Consider the following 17,256-nt stretch of genomic DNA (forward strand, 5'->3'; position numbering starts at 1 on the left):
TGACGCGCGCCTGGCAAATCCGCCGTTATAATAGCAATACGCCAAGGAAAAAGTGCGTCTGCTCTTAAAGGGAATGTGAGATGATGCTCTGATTGGTTTATTTCACGTTACGCCCAAACCACACCTATGAGTAATGAAGCTACTTCAGACCAACCCCTTTTAGATTTGCGCCAGGCGCAAGAGTCATTTATCCCGCCGGGAAAATAGCAACAGCGCCAAGACCCGCCCACAAAGTTACTTGCGCTTTGCGCTTTGACACTTGCGTTTCAGATCGTTAAAATAGGGCCCATTGTGTTTGTGTGAGTGTGTGAGTGTGTGTGTGTGTGAGTGTGTGTGTGTGTGTGTGTGGTTGCCTTTCTCAGTTTCAGGAGTGAGGGCCATGAAACTCCGACACTTCTCCTCTGAAACACACAGACATCATCATCATCATCATCATCATCATCATCATCATTCAACATTCAACATTAAAACAGAAGTTTCACTGCAGAAAAGAGAGGATTCCTTCAGAAAATAACTAGTTACACACATCAGCCCAGCAAACGTTCCCTCAAAGTCATGAACAATCGTAATAGAACGTCCGTTGAAAGTTATCTGGTCTATAATAATATTCTCAAACATCAGTACAGTTTCATAATGTGTCCAGAGTGATAAGTGGAATGTTCCCGTAATGTTCACATAACCAAGAAGAAAACACTGCATGAATATTCCCTGAGAAGCTCTCATCTACAGCACTAAACGTGGCCTTTCTGCGACAACTGTAATGAACCAGAAGCTTCCACAAGTCTGAGAGCGCTTATGAAGACGCTTTAAGATGAAAGATTAAGACTAATGAAACGATGTCAGTGCTTGTGTGTCTCTCAGCATCGCTGGAGCTTCATGAACTGAACCTGATGATCGGAGACATGAACACATGATCACATGATCAATGACACTCGTTCACTTGCATCTGACTCGTCTCACAGAATTAGAGCAGAATCTAAAACGAATCCTATAAAGTTATCAGAGCCCTACAACACGGAGATGTCTCGCTCTCCGCCTGTTTATCTGCAGCTGAATGAAAACTAGTACAGCTGAAATAATCCTCTTCCAATCTCTCGGCCTGTAAGCCACTGCGAAGAGCGTGCAGTGCACTGGAACACCGACTGATGAGCCATGAACAGGAGGAAACCCTTCCAGGAACACAGAGAAAAGCCCAAACTCTGCCTAAGCACTGCCACCTTTTCTGAAATCCCATTTTTTTTTATGTTTTAAGAATGTTTTTTCTTGGTTGTGAAAGTTAAGGGAACGTTTCATTGTATCATTCTTCAAACATTATGGAAACGTTACTTTTATATGTTCTCTAAACGTTCTGAAACAAGTAGCAACATTTAAAAAACACTACCTGAAACCTTTCAGGAAGAAAATGTTCCTTGAATGATTATTAAAGACCAGATAACTTTAAATGAAAGTTCTATTGCCGTTACTGGAGGAACGTTTGTTCATAACTTTGAGAGAACGTTCTGGGAATGTTTCTTGTTAGCTGGGTTCAGAAAATGGAGAAGTAGTGGTGCAACGGATCACAAAATTCACGGTTAGGATCGGATAATTTTCCGGATCATAATTTTTTTTATATATATATGGGGGGGGGGGGGGTAACTTTGCTTTTCATTTATTACTTAAAGCTCACTTGAAGTTCTTCGATACTTCATCAAAAACTGCTAGCCTAACTGATAAAGTTAAAACATTATTAAAAACAAGTGAACAGTCAGTAATAAAATAAGAACAAATACACAAATTACAAGCCGAGATGAATACTAAATACCAGTTACAAAGTTTAACAGTAGTGTTCAGGCACAAAAATGAATAATTAAGCTTAAATATAAAATAACACTATTTGTTCACTGTAGAAATTAAATAAAGTTTTATCGTTGTTCCAGCTGTATTTTGTTGTTTTATTAACATTAATGACACAGACAACAGTAGGAGCATTAGGCTGCTGTCACTTTAAGACCGAATGCACGGACCGAATATACTGACAAACATCCGGTTTCTTTCTCAACTGTTCACTTATGACATAATAGAGAGAACACTTGGCGAGATGGGTATTTAGACGGGTATTTAGACATTATTTTGTGTACATGTGTCCTTTCAAGGGCAAGTAAACACGTCCAAATGATAAACTTTCACTTTAAGATGGTTAAATTTAGCAGTTAATCCGCGAATCACATGCGTGACGAACCGTGTGGAGCTGATCCGTACAGATGACGATCACCTGCGATCCGTTGCACCCCTAATCAGAAGCAGTGAGTGAAATAAGCAAGTGATCTCTCACCCCAGGCGTCGGTGAAGATGTTCTCCTCGCAGATGCTCCAGAGCCCCGCGTTAAAGGAGGGGAAGATGAAGCGGTCGTCGCCGGTCTCCCAGGAGAAGGAGCCGTCCGACACGCCGGTCACCGGGGTGCACTTGAGCCGGCGGGCAGGCGAGCACAGCGGCTTGGGCACCTTCTGCTGGCCCACGCACCAGTGCGAGGAGGAGAGCGAGAGCAGCGACAGCAGCAGAGACAGCAGTGTCTGCAGGAAGGAGAGGCGCGGAGAGCGCAGGAGCGAGAGCACCGACATGCTGAGAGAGACACAGAGAGAGAGAGAGAGAGAGAGAGATCACAGACATGCTGCAGACACACACACAGAGAGAGAGAGAGAGAGATCACAGACATGCTGCAGACACACAGAGAGCCATCAAGGCCCATGCTCACCCATACAGCTCAGGAAGGGTAAAAGCAGGAGTGACGAAAGGGGAAGGTCCTAGTCCCACGGAGGAGCTCCGGAAGGGTAGAGGAGTGATGACGGGGGAAGGTCCCGAGTCCCACGGAGGAGCTCCGGAAGGGTAAAGCAGGAGTGACGACAGGGGAAGGTCCCGAGTCCCACAGAGGAGCTCCGGAAGGGTAGAGGAGGAGTGACGACAGGGGAAGGTCCCGAGTCCCACAGAGGAGCTCCGGAAGGGTAGAGGAGGAGTGATGACAGGGGAAGGTCCCGAGTCCCACAGAGGAGCTCCGGAAGGGTAAAGCAGGAGTGACGACAGGGGAAGGTCCCGAGTCCCACGGAGGAGCTTCGTAAGGGTAGAGGAGGAGTGACGACAGGGGAAGGTCCCGAATCCCACGGAGGAGCTCCGGAAGGGTAGAGGAGGAGTGACGACAGGGGAAGGTCCCGAATCCCACGGAGGAGCTCCTTAAGGGTAGAGGAGGAGTGACGACAGGGGAAGGTCCCGAATCCCACAGAGGAGCTCCGGAAGGGTAAAGCAGGAGTGACGACAGGGGAAGGTCCCGAGTCCCACGGAGGAGCTTCGTAAGGGTAGAGGAGGAGTGACGACAGGGGAAGGTCCCGAATCCCACGGAGGAGCTCCGGAAGGGTAGAGGAGGAGTGACGACAGGGGAAGGTCCCGAATCCCACAGAGGAGCTCCGGAAGGGTAAAGCAGGAGTGACGACAGGGGAAGGTACCGAATCCCACAGAGGAGCTCCAGAAGGGTAAAGGAGGAGTGACGACAGGGGAAGGTCCCGAATCCCACAGAGGAGCTCCGGAAGGGTAAAAGCAGGAGTGATGACAGAGGAGCTCCAGAAGGGTAAAGGAGGAGTGACGACAGGGGAAGGTCCCGAATCCCACAGAGGAGCTCCGGAAGGGTAAAAGCAGGAGTGAAGACAGGGGAAGGTCCCGAGTCCCACGGAGGAGCTCCGGAAGGGTAAAGGAGGAGTGACGACAGGGGAAGGTCCCAAATCCCACGGAGGAGCTCCGGAAGGGTAAAGGAGGAGTGACGACAGGGGAAGGTCCCGAATCCCACAGAGGAGCTCCGGAAGGGTAAAAGCAGGAGTGAAGACAGGGGAAGGTCCCGAGTCCCACGGAGGAGCTCCGGAAGGGTAAAGGAGGAGTGACGACAGGGGAAGGTCCCAAATCCCACGGAGGAGCTCCGGAAGGGTAAAAGCAGGAGTGAAGACAGGGGAAGGTCCCGAGTCCCACGGAGGAGCTCCGGAAGGGTAAAGGAGGAGTGACGACAGGGGAAGGTCCCAAATCCCACGGAGGAGCTCCGGAAGGGTAAAGCAGGAGTGATGACAGGGGAAGGTCCAGAGTCCCACGGAGGAGCTCCGGAAGGGTAGAGGAGGAGTGATGACAGGGGAAGGTCCCGAATCCCACAGAGGAGCTCCGGAAGGGTAGAGGAGGAGTGATGACAGGGGAAGGTCCCGAGTCCCACGGAGGAGCTCCGGAAGGGTAAAGGAGGAGTGACGACAGGGGAAGGTCCCGAGTCCCACAGAGGAGCTCCAGAAGGGTAAAGCAGGAGTGATGACAGGGGAAGGTCCAGAGTCCCACGGAGGAGCTCCGGAAGGGTAGAGGAGGAGTGATGACAGGGGAAGGTCCCGAATCCCACAGAGGAGCTCCGGAAGGGTAGAGGAGGAGTGATGACAGGGGAAGGTCCAGAGTCCCACGGAGGAGCTCCGGAAGGGTAGAGGAGGAGTGATGACAGGGGAAGGTCCCGAATCCCACGGAGGAGCTCCGGAAGGGTAGAGGAGGAGTGATGACAGGGGAAGGTCCCGAATCCCACAGAGGAGCTCCGGAAGGGTAGAGGAGGAGTGATGACAGGGGAAGGTCCCGAGTCCCACAGAGGAGCTCCGGAAGGGTAGAGGAGGAGTGATGACAGGGGAAGGTCCCGAGTCCCACAGAGGAGCTCCGGAAGGCCAGCACTTCAAGCTGTGAATCTGCCGATTACTTTAGTTTTGTTTATTTTATTAAAGTTTCGTTGAACGTTCGCAGGTTCCCGCCTCCTCCCCAGCAAGCAATAGCTGTTCTTTCTCCATCTAAGTTAACTATAGACCCGATGTAGTCCGGCTATGAGTAACACACTTCTAGCCAAAATAACCTTGAATTTGGTTACATGTCGTTTTTGCAAAAATAACTTTTGAGATATTCCATTATGTGAGCAAAGTCAACAGTGATTACAAGGTGTTTGGTTTAATTCCTTCACTCATCTCATTTCTTTGTTATCTAATGTCTATTCTTTGGCTGTGTTTTAGACGTCTGTTAAATTTTCACTGACAGCCCAAATTTTGCCTTGTTTTAGCCTAGACGTCTTTTAAACACAAAATTTCTTGCCTGGTCCTTACCTGAGCCTTGAACATCGTTACAATCAACTTTTATACATTCAACTTTATACTTTGTGCCTCCTGTGCAAACACATTCAGAGAACGTCTGACCTTATCTGCACTACTGGTTGAGTTTGCACCACTGGGAGAACGGGTTGTTACACTTAGGAAACCCTGTCCATGGTACACTGCTGGGTTACGCTTAATGAAAGCTGCTGAAAGCCAGTACAAAACATCTGGTGTAGCGGTTCACAGGCTTATGTACACTCAACAACAGTCTGTCTTTCATTCTAGCAAGGATTATTATTCATCCTGTTGACAAACTCCTTAAACCAGCTAAGCATATCGTTCACTCTTCTGTTGATCAGTGCAATACATTTCTTAATTACTTCACCGGTGAGATTGAGGACATATACAATTCCGATACTCAGCCTTTAACATAACCTTTCCTAACTTTGAACTGATTGGAATTGACTCTATTGTGAGAACAGTGAAGTCCATGAACTCTAGTTATTCAGTTATTAAGAACTATCTTGTGTCAATTTGTCCTCATATAACATCAGTTGTGATTTCATGATTGAGTTCTGGATCTGTTCCTTCAGGATTAGAAATAGCTGCCGTTACACAGTCTCCTTGAACCTCTTCAGTCTGGTGTCAGAGTCGGGTTCAGTCCAGAGACGGCGCTGGCGAGGGTCGTAAACGCTCTTCTCTCTGCAGCTGATTCTGCTCAGATCACACACTTGGTGTCATTTTTGATCCTCAGCTAATATTTGATGAACATTTAAAACATCTCAAAAATCGCCTGTATCATCGTAGGAACATGTCATGACCTTTTCTCTCCGTTGCTGATGCAGACAGGCTCATGCGTGTGCTAACTCATTCCTCTCTCCGGGAACACATCACAGGTGCACTGGCTTCCCATTAATGCTAGAACTTATTATACAGTTCTGATTTGAACATATAAAGTGCATTACAAATAAAATGCATTATTGTTGTTATTATTATACCTAAAACACCAAACCATTCGGTTAACAATCTAAAAAGCCAATGCAAAACACAAATATGTGTTCCACGGAAAAGAGATAGACTATACAGAACAAAACAAAGAATGAAATGACAAATGAAAAAGTGAATAAAAGAACAAATGAAAAAAAGATGAACATTTCAAAAAAATTAAATGATAGACACAAAAGAAAAAAAAGTAAAAATGAAAGTAAAAAGCAAGCGTTTGGTTAACGAGCATCGTCAGTCAGACTCACCTTATCACAGCGGATGGGGATCTCCTTCCCTTAGATGTCACACACACACATGCATTTCAGAAACAGTGACATGAAATATGACATCCAGCATCTCTGAATGACACTCACACACACACACTCACAGGATTAACCTGAGCTCTAATCTGTCAATCTGTTCAAGATCAGCGACACACACTAACACTGACACAATGAACTTTAATCAGTTCTAATACACACAAACACACACACACAATGAACTTCAATCAGTTCTTACACACACACACACACACATACACACGCACGCCGCACTCACACTCTCTCTCTCTCTCACACACACACACACAAAATGAACTTCAATCAGTTCTAATACACACAAACACAATGAACTTCAATCAGTTCTTACACACACACGCGCACACACTCTCTCTCTCTCACACACACACACTCTGTGTGACAGATCACACAATCAGATACGAGAACAGCACAACCCAAATCATGCATGTTTCATAATTTTTTGCCCCAAATGTTTATAAATGTCACTTTTAGTCACTATATGAAGAATGTTTGGGAATAATATGTCACGGTTTACTTTATTGCGCTATCCTCACTCGAATGAATGAATGAAACATAAATTAACTATAGTATCCCACACCCTCTAGTAACAAAAATAATAATCTGGTGCTGAATAATGTTTGACTGCACGCACACACACACACACACACACACACACACACACACTATATTTCTCTGAGTGGTATTTTCAGTAGAGCCTTGTGGGTGATGTAGTTTCTCATCACTAATGCCACTGTTAATCATGATTATTTTAAAGTGCCCCTATTATGCTATATAAAGTTTCCTGATGTTGTTGTGGAGTCTCCTATAACAGGTTTACAGGCATCAAAGGTCAAATAAACTGTTTAATTTCTTCATAATATACATTTGCACATCACCACATTTTCAATGACTCTCAAACGACTCGTCAGACGAATCAATCTCTCTAAATCCCGCCTTTCCGCGATATACTCTGCTCTGATTGGCCAGACGGCTCAGTCTGCTGTGATTGGTTTACCCGTACAGCGTGTCGAAAACAAAACCGCCCATTGCCCATACGTTTCCTTCCATTAATAATAATAATGTCTAGTGCGGTGGCTGAGATACAGTGAGGAAAATAAGTATTTGAACACCCTGCTATTTTGCAAGTTCTCCCACTTAGAAATCATGGAGGGGTCTGGAATTGTCATCGTAGGTGCATGTCCACTGTGAGAGACATAATCTAAAAAAAAAAAAAACCAGAAATCACAATGTATGATTTTTTAACTATTTATTTGTATGATACAGCTGCAAATAAGTATTTGAACACCTGAGAAAATCAATGTTAATATTTGGTACAGTAGCCTTTGTTTGCAATTACAGAGGTCAAACGTTTCCTGTAGTTTTTCACCAGGTTTGCACACACTGCAGGAGGGATTTTGGCCCACTCCTCCACACAGATCTTCTCTAGATCAGTCAGGTTTCTGGGCTGTCGCTGAGAAACACGGAGTTTGAGCTCCCTCCAAAGATTCTCTATTGGGTTTAGGTCTGGAGACTGGCTAGGCCACGCCAGAACCTTGATATGCTTCTTACAGAGCCACTCCTTGGTTATCCTGGCTGTGTGCTTCGGGTCATTGTCATGTTGGAAGAGCCTTGACCCATCTTCAATGCTCTAACTGAGGGAAGGAGGTTGTTCCCCAAAATCTCGCAATACATGGAATACATATTTCCCAAAACTAACTTTAGCCGGAAAATAACTTTATTAAAGAACCGCTATAAAGCCAAAACAATCTTACGTTAAATTATACATTTATCTCTGTAAAGCTGCTTTGAGACAATCTACATTGTTAAAAGCGCTATATAAATGAAAATGACTTGACATGGCCCCGGTCATCCTCTCCTTAATACAGTGCAGTCGCCCTGTCCCATGTGCAGAAAAACACCCCCAAAGCATGATGCTACCACCCCCATGCTTCACAGTAGGGATGGTGTTCTTGGGATGGTACTCATCATTCTTCTTCCTCCAAACACGATTAGTGGAATTATGACCAAAAAGTTCTATTTTGGTCTCATCTGACCACATGACTTTCTCCCATGACTCCTCTGGATCATCCAAATGGTCATTGGCAAACATAAGACGGGCCTTGACATGTGCTGGTTTAAGCAGGGGAACCTTCCGTGCCATGCATGATTTCAAACCATGACGTCTTAGTGTATTACCAACAGTAACCTTGGAAACGGTGGTCCCAGCTCTTTTCAGGTCATTGACCAGCTCCTCCCGTGTAGTTCTGGGCTGATTTCTCACCTTTCTTAGGATCATTGAGACCCCACGAGGTGAGATTTTGCATGGAGCCCCAGTCCGAGGGAGATTGACAGTCATGTTTAGCTTCTTCCATTTTCTAATGATTGCTCCAACAGTGGACCTTTTTTCACCAAGCTGCTTGGCAATTTCCCCGTAGCCCTTTCCAGCCTTGTGGAGGTGTACAATTTTGTCTCTAGTGTCTTTGGACAGCTTTTGGTCTTGGCCATGTCAGTAGTTGGATTCTTACTGATTGTATGGGGTGGACAGGTGTCTTTATGCAGCTAACGACCTCAAACAGGTGCATCTAATTTAGGATAATAAATGGAGTGGAGGTGGACATTTTAAAGGCAGACTAACAGGTCTTTGAGGGTCAGAATTCTAGCTGATAGACAGGTGTTCAAATACTTATTTGCAGCTTTATCATTCAAATAAATAGTTAAAAAATCATATATTGTGATTTCTGGATTTTTTTTTTAGATTATGTCTCTCACAGTGGACATGCACCTACGATGACAATTTCAGACCCCTCCATGATTTCCAAGTGGGAGAACTTGCAAAATAGCAGGGTGTTCAAATACTTATTTTCCTCACTGTATATATAAACCTACCAACGTCCGTTGCCATGATTTTTTGAAAATGACTTATCACGAGAGGAAAAAATGACGTTTTAGTCGCATAACATCGGTTAATGGAAACGCCGTCATTTCGCAATAGTTTTTTATCGATATTTAGAAAAAAAAAAAAGAAAAAAAGAAAAAAAAAAATCGCTAAAGTTTTGCGCAAATCTTTAACGGAAACGCGCCTCGTGTTTCTCAGTGATACGCTACTCAGTTTGAGGGACATTATGAGATGCTGCAACTGTAATTCCTCACCATCAGCATTAACCAGTGCATGTCCATCAACAAACCCATTATTTTACTTGTACTCATTTATTTGACAGACTATTTTTGTAATATATTGCGGTGAACGCGTGGAAACTGTATCAATAACAGTGCATACATTAGCCGAGCTCTAGCGTGAATGATCTGATGTAACAAACGTTGGTAAAACAAATCTTGCTCCATGCTTAATCTTTCCTCAAAGTAGTGAGAACGACAGACGACCAGCGTCTCCTGGACATGATGCTCTCCAGTGTCCACAGGGATCAGCTGCTGGTCTGAGGTTCGAGTTTTCCCGGGTGTCTGCGCGCGCAATAAGTGGGCGGGAAATATGCTAATGTGTCGTCTTGACATCACGCCGAAACGGCTTATGACTCATTTGAAAAACTATTTATTTCATTGACTCAGAGTCGACTCTTACTTTTGAAAGACAATAACTTTATATACGGGGCACTTTCAGATTTTAAACTTTGCAGGATGTTTTCATTCACTCAGAGCTGTTACACACTACATGAAAGGCCAGTTCATAATAGGGGCCCTTTAAAGCTAAGTTAGTCTGACAGCTTCAACAGAAGCATTTCCCCTGGATGAACATCCGCAGCTCACAGTAGGTCTGTCTTTAAAGGCTCATCAGTGAAACTCTACTTCAGAATCTCCATCTCAGAGTCAGAATAGCTGATCTCCCCGAAGGCGGCGAGTTTGAGCAGGTTACTCTACGCATTCGCACGGATCAGACACAGAAGAGTGAAGCATTGTGAACAGACACACACACAGAGCCGCTCTCCATTGTATAACTGTATTCATGAGTCAGAAGCATATTGACAGTTTTCTAGTACATGATGTTTTCATATGGTGAGTCTTTTCTCTGCCTTCTTGTTTTCAGGAGATTTTTATAGAAAAGATGACAGCGATTGTTCTGGAGATGGAGATCTGCACTGCTTTCCCTCGAAACGCTGCAGGAATGTTAGTCTCGACCCGTGACTCACGGGTAACTCACGAGTCCTGATGCTTTACCTCTCATCCCAACGCTTTCCCAGCTGTGAAAAATAACCCAATGTCCATTAGCTTCTCCTTTCTCTCATCTTTAGCACAAAACCCTTGAGGTGGAAAATAAGAACACTTATCAAAGGAGCAGAGACAGACACAAACAAGCGAACTCTCACTCACACACACACACACACACACACACACTCACAGGCACACCTTCGAAGGCAATATATGTGCATCTCCATGACAACAATGTCTCTGTGGCAACTGGACTTCCGCTCCACGTGATGTCACGAGTATGATGTCATAACAGGTCGACATTCTGGTCCTCCTGATACGGACATTCCATCAATCGCTCAGAATTCTGTCTAAAATACTGATTAAAACAATAGTGATGTTTAAAATAATGATAATATGAGTTATGATATAAAATACTACATATAACTGGTGTAAATACACTGCCTCTCTCTTTCTCTGTCCACATGGTCCCCTTCCCTCGCTCAGTTCTCTTGTTCCCAATGCGCAGCTCCAGCGAACTAACAAAGATAAAAGATGACAACAGCGGACTCAAAAGTCAAACATTGCGAACTGAAGTCATGTGTTGAAAGGCAGTTAGCGTCTCTTCATCTCCATCTTCTGCTCGGTCCTGTCCACGAGGGATCGTCAACCACAGAACAGGTGATGAATGGAAAACCTCTCAGTTATTAGTGTTCTTTAGAGAAAGTCTTTGAACTTTACATTCCGAAATGTAATCGTCGGTAACCATGGTAACTCCGATCTCGAAGCATGAAGGCGTTCCCACTTCAGCTGAACTCACACAGTCAGGAATCTCTCTCTCTCTGCTGGGAAGCACAGGTACAGGCACAGGTCAATGACGGCACAGGCTTACAGAGTCAAACACAACACTGGGTCCACTCACGTCTGATCTGTGCGTGATTCGTGCGGTGTGTGTGTGTGTGTTCATCCTCTCTCCGACTGCTCCAGGTACACGGCTCCAGGCTTGGCGATTCTGTTGCTCTGTTCAAACACAACGCATATGTACACAGACACACTGGCAAACACATCTATAGTCACACTGATGAAATAACTTTTGTACTAAAATGAGTTAAATTAACATGTTGTGGGATCTAATTCTTCATTCATGGCCATGATTTACTAAAACAAGGTAACAAATTCTTAATTTTTGGCCATGATTTACTAAAACAAGTAAACTAATTAAGTCGTGGGAATGAATTCTTCACCATTTAACTAAAACAAGGGAAGGAATTAGCAAGTCGTGGCCACAAATTTTTTTTGTGTGTTTGCTTCGGTGCTGTAAGCTCCGTCTTAGCCTCGTATTTCTTTGTTTTGAACCATCATTTACTACAATTTGTAGTTGTTTATACTAAATACAGCTTACCCAACATCTCAGATTGACATCGCTAGCTTCCGTTACTACTAACACAACACGCTAATTCGCTACTGCTAGCCTGTTAACGCGCCACCCGTGCGCTCAGCTGTTTTATTTATTTATTTTTTCTCTCGCGCGCTCGCGCCTTTGAGTTCATAAAAGCTCAGGTAAGTAATAATCAGTCAACAAACACGGTGAGTAATGTCTTGTCCTGTTATTGTCACCTGCACTTCATGTCACATGTTTAGCATAGCCTTCTCTGTTGGCAATGTAGGATTTATATGTGATAAATGCAAGGAGTCAGTTAGGCTGACAGAGAAGATTTCAGAATTAGAAACACGCATCCAAACTTTAATTGAGGATAGTAAGAGTGCTAGAGCTTTAGATACTATTTTGGATGCGCCTAGCATAGTGAACTCTTTACATGATTCGGTTCCAGCTGAAGTAGAGCCTGTGCAGCCGGGCAAATGGGTGACAGTGAGGGATCGCTCTAGTCGCGGATCAAAAAACCACTCTTCCGTTCCGATTACCACAACAAATCGATTTGCCCCGCTCAGTGAAACACCCACTGAGAATTCTGTTGATTGTGCCCTAGTTATTGGTGATTCGATCACACGGAACGTGAAAATAGAGACACCAGCGAACATAGTCACATGTTTGCCGGGAGCCAGAGCGCCTGACATCAAAGCAAATTTAAAAGTGCTGGCTAATGCTAATCGTAAATTCTCTAAGATCATTATTCATGTCGGCACTAATGATGTTCGACTCCGCCAGTCGGAGATCACCAAAATTAATATTAAAGAGGTGTGTGAACTTGCAAGTACGATGTCAGGCACTGTAATTTGCTCTGGCCCCCTTCCTGTTCGCAGGAGTGATGAGATAGTTAGTAGATTGTGTTCACTGAATCGCTGGCTGTCTGAGTGGTGTCCGTGTAATAATATAGAATTCATAGACAATTGGAAAAGTTTTTGGGGCAAACCTGACCTGTTGAAAAGAGATGGTATTCATCCCTCCTGGGATGGTGCTGCTCTTCTATCTAGTAATATGGCTCATAGTCTTAGAGCTCAAACATGACAAATTGGGCACCAGGTCAGGAAGCAGACAGACTGGCTAAACCAACCGTCTGCTAGCGGCCTCGCGTCACCCAGGTCAGATAAATCCCATCACATAGAGCCTCTTTCACCTAGCTATCATCATATAGAGACTGTGTCTGTTCCCCGATTTTGGAAATCCAAAAAATGTTTAAACCTATCTAAGGTTAAAAATTTAATTGATGTTCAACAAATAAAAAACAGCTATAATACAGATGAGCAAATGCTAAAGCTTGGGTTGCTGAATATTCGATCGCTTACTTCAAAAGCACTCATTGTTAATGATATGATTTCAGATAATAACCTAGATGTGCTGTGTTTGACAGAAACCTGGCTAAAACCAAACGATTACATTACTTTAAATGAGTCCACCCCGCAAGATTACTGTTATAAACATGAACCTCGTCTGAAAGGCAAAGGGGGTGGTGTTGCTGTAATCTATAGTAATATTTTCAAAACCACTAAGAAATCAAGTTTCGAATATAATTCTTTTGAAGTGTTAGTACTTAATGTAAAAATATATAGTAAAAATGATAAATCACGTTTGAGATTTGTGCTGGCTACTGTATACAGGCCACCAGGGCACCATACAGACTTTATCAAAGAATTTGCGGACTTTCTATCAGAGTTAGTATTGGCTGCAGATAAAGTACTAATTGTTGGTGATTTTAATATACACATCGATAATGAAAAAGATGCATTGGGATTGGCATTTAAAGACATTGTAAACTCAATTGGAGTTAGACAACACGTGTCAGGACCTACTCATCGTCGTAATCATACTCTAGATCTAATATTATCACATGGAATAGATGTTGATGCCGTTGAAATTCTGCAGCAGAGCGATGACATCTCAGATCATTATCTAGTCTCGTGTAAATTACATTTAGCCAAGGCTGCAAAGCCGACTCCGTGTTACAAATATGTTAGACCTATGACTTCTGCTACTAAAGATTTCTTTATTAATTATCTTCCTGATCAGTTTCATCATTTTAGCATCCCGGATAGCTTAGAAAAACTTGATATTGCAACAGAAACTTTTAACTCTCTCTTTTCCAGCACTTTAGACACAGTTGCTCCTTTGCGCTTAAAGAAGATTAAAGAAAATAATCCAACGCCGTGGTACAACGAGCACACTCGGGCCCTTAAGAGAGCAGCCAGAAAAATGGAGCGCAACTGGAAGAAAACAAAATTAGAGGTATTTCGCATTTCATGGAAAGAGAGCTCGATTGCTTACAGAGAGGCTTTAAAAGCTGCTAGATCTGCTTATTTTTCAAACCTATTAGAAGAAAATAAACATAATCCTAGGTATTTATTTGAAACAGTGGCTAAACTAACGAAAAAGAAAGCTTCAAACACAGAAGGTTCCAAGCAGCACAGCAGTAATGACTTTATGAACTTCTTCACTTATAAGATTGATAATATCAGGGATAAAATTATAACTATGCAACCGTCTACTACAGTATCGCATCAGGCAGTGCATTGTAGTCTCCCTGAGGAAAAATTTGATTCATTCATTGCTATAGGAGAGGAAGAATTTACTAAACTCGTTAAATCATCTAAATCTACAACATGTATGCTAGACCCTATACCGACTAAGCTACTGAAAGAAATACTTCCAGAGGTCATAGATCCTCTTCTTAATATCATTAATTCCTCTTTGTCTCTAGGATACGTACCAAACAACTTTAAGCTGGCTATGATTAAACCGCTTGTTAAAAAAATGCAACTTGATCCTTCAGAATTAGTCAATTACAGGCCGATCTCGAATCTACCTTTTCTGTCAAAGATACTAGAAAAGGCAGTATCTTCACAACTATGTTCCTTTCTAGAAAGAAATGATATCTGCAAGGATTTTCAGTCCGGATTTAGACCATACCATAGTACTGAGACTGCTCTCGTTAGAGTCACAAATGATTTGCTCTTATCATCCGATCGTGGTTGTGTCTCTCTATTAGTGTTACTCGATCTTAGTGCTGCGTTTGACACCATTGACCACAACATTCTTTTAAATAGACTAGAAAACTATGTTGGCATTAGTGGAATTGCACTAGCATGGTTTAAATCATACTTATCTGACCGTTATCAGTTTGTAGCAGTAAATGAAGAGATGTCTTATCAATCACAAGTTCAGTATGGCGTACCACAGGGCTCAGTACTAGGACCGCTGCTGTTCACTCTGTACATGCTACCCTTAGGAGATATCATTAGGAAACATGGAATTAGCTTCCACTGTTATGCCGACGATACTCAGCTCTATATTTCTTCAAAACCTAACGAAACTTACCAATTCACTAAATTAACAGAATGCATAGCTGATATAAAAAATTGGATGACTCGTAATTTCCTACTTCTAAATTCTGAAAAAACAGAGATTCTAATTATTGGACAAAAAACTTCCTCACGTAATAACCTAGAATACTGTCTAACACTTGATGGCTGCTCTGTTAAGTCTTCGTCGTCGGTTAGGAACCTGGGTGTGCTCTTTGATACTAATCTTTCATTTGAAAGTCACGTGTCTAGTATCTGTAAAACCGCATTTTTCCATCTTAAAAATATATCTAAATTACGTCATATGCTCTCATTGACAAATGCTGAACAATTAGTTAATGCGTTCATGACATCAAGGCTAGATTATTGTAATGCTCTACTGGGTGGTTGCCCTGCACGCTTAATAAACAAACTACAGCTAGTTCAAAACGCAGCAGCTCGAGTTCTTACCAGAACCAGGAAGTATGAGCATATTAGCCCGGTTCTGTCAAAACTGCACTGGCTCCCTATTAAACATCGCATACATTTTAAAATATTGCTGATTACTTACAAAGCACTAAATGGTTTAGCTCCGCAGTACTTGAGCGAGCTCTTAACGCATTATACTCCTTCACGTCTATTGCGATCTCAAAATTCCGGCCAGTTGATAATACCTAGAATATCAAAATCAACTGCTGGCGGTAGATCCTTCTCCTATTTAGCACCAAAACTTTGGAACAGCCTTCCTACCATTGTCCGGGAAGCAGACACACTCTGTCAGTTCAAATCTAGATTAAAGACACATCTCTTTGACATAGCGTTCACATAATACATTATAGACTTCTATAATTCAATATTAGGCTGCATAGATTAGGTCAGCTGGAACCGGGAACACTTCCCATAAATCCTGATGTACTTGTTACATCATGAGAAGAATGGCATCTACGCTAATTTTAGTGTCTTTGTTTATCCCAAGGTTTTCCCGCAGCCTGCCGGATCCAGGCCGTTTCCAGATCTGATGAAGGACCTTCGCCTGGACCCGGTGTCAACGCAGTGCTGAAGTGCCAACTAGTCTCTCCCTATGGAGGATCCCTTTCCCACTCTACAGATAACGCGTCGTCGGGAAAACTCAATTTGCGTATCTACCCCGAATTGATAAAATAAAATAAAATTCTGAATCAAAACTATAAGGAAACACCAGTAATTTGTTTAGGTTTGGTTTGTAGGGAATTCCAAACCTGCACACATATATTCAAACGCACATAACTATAGAACCCGTTCTTAATGCGCATCTGAACGCCATCAGCGTTTCTCACAGGTTCGCTAAAGTCTGTGTAGAGAGAATGGTGTCGTCTTGGCGGCCCTAATTTAAAAACAAATGATCGTTGCGACGGAAGCGAATCAATCAAAACTAACTTTAGCTGGAAAATAACTTTATTAAAGAACCGCTATAAAGCCAAAACATTCTTACGTTAAATTATACATTTATCTCTGTAAAGCTGCTTTGAGACAATCTACATTGTTAAAAGCGCTATATAAATGAAAATGACTTGACTTGACTTGACAAATTCACTACGACGAGGGATTGAATTAATAAGTCGTGGGATCCAATTCTTAATTCGTGGCCTCGATTGACCACATTTCCATATTAAATGTGAAGTCTTGTTCTCTTACCTTGTGCTTTGGACACCTCAGAGAAAAGTTGTCTTCATTTAGGGAGCAATCTTTAGATTGAGGGTAAAAAATAGATAATTTAGCACTGAATGTCAGTCCCTCACACCTGATCACAAAGACTCATGTGCATGTTGCTGTAATAAACCCAAGTGCAGCCCACAGTGATGCCACATCTCACCTGCTTCTATGGCACAAAGGTAGTGGTACCTCAGGGTGCAGCCTTTACTGTAGCAGCCCAGGGTGGAGCCCACCATCTCACAATGGGAGCAGCTCTGAGGAGAGGAGTTAATCACCAGAAAAGAGGAACTAAC

The 17,256-nt window shown here is 43.2% G+C and overlaps 2 protein-coding genes across 3 annotated transcripts in view; both read right to left on the reverse strand.

The window, feature by feature from the left end:
* Positions 1–6,476, reverse strand: part of gsg1 (germ cell associated 1) — an 11,957-nt gene extending 5,481 nt beyond the window's left edge. Inside the window, exons 1-3 of the mRNA XM_084403105.1 lie at positions 6,365–6,476; positions 2,312–2,598; positions 354–401 (exon numbers count right to left, since the gene is read on the reverse strand). Coding sequence (XP_084259231.1) covers positions 354–401; positions 2,312–2,597 — 334 coding nt within the window. The 5' untranslated portion in view covers position 2,598; positions 6,365–6,476. The remainder of the gene's footprint in view (positions 1–353; positions 402–2,311; positions 2,599–6,364) is intronic.
* Positions 6,477–11,325: 4,849 nt separating this feature from the next.
* Positions 11,326–17,256, reverse strand: part of tcf20 (transcription factor 20) — a 36,819-nt gene continuing 30,888 nt past the window's right edge. The window contains exons 3-6 of one of the 2 annotated variants that reach the window (XM_084403083.1): positions 17,124–17,217; positions 16,946–16,995; positions 11,460–11,557; positions 11,326–11,379 (exon numbers count right to left, since the gene is read on the reverse strand). In XM_084403083.1, the coding sequence (XP_084259209.1) occupies positions 11,501–11,557; positions 16,946–16,995; positions 17,124–17,217 (201 nt within the window). In that variant the 3' untranslated portion in view covers positions 11,326–11,379; positions 11,460–11,500. Of the gene's footprint in view, positions 11,383–11,459; positions 11,558–16,945; positions 16,996–17,123; positions 17,218–17,256 lie in introns of both variants that reach the window. The other variant, XM_084403082.1, reaches the window with a different exon arrangement.

This window comes from Rutilus rutilus (assembly GCF_951802725.1).
Source record: "Rutilus rutilus genome assembly, chromosome: 1".
Taxonomy (NCBI): domain Eukaryota; kingdom Metazoa; phylum Chordata; class Actinopteri; order Cypriniformes; family Leuciscidae; genus Rutilus; species Rutilus rutilus.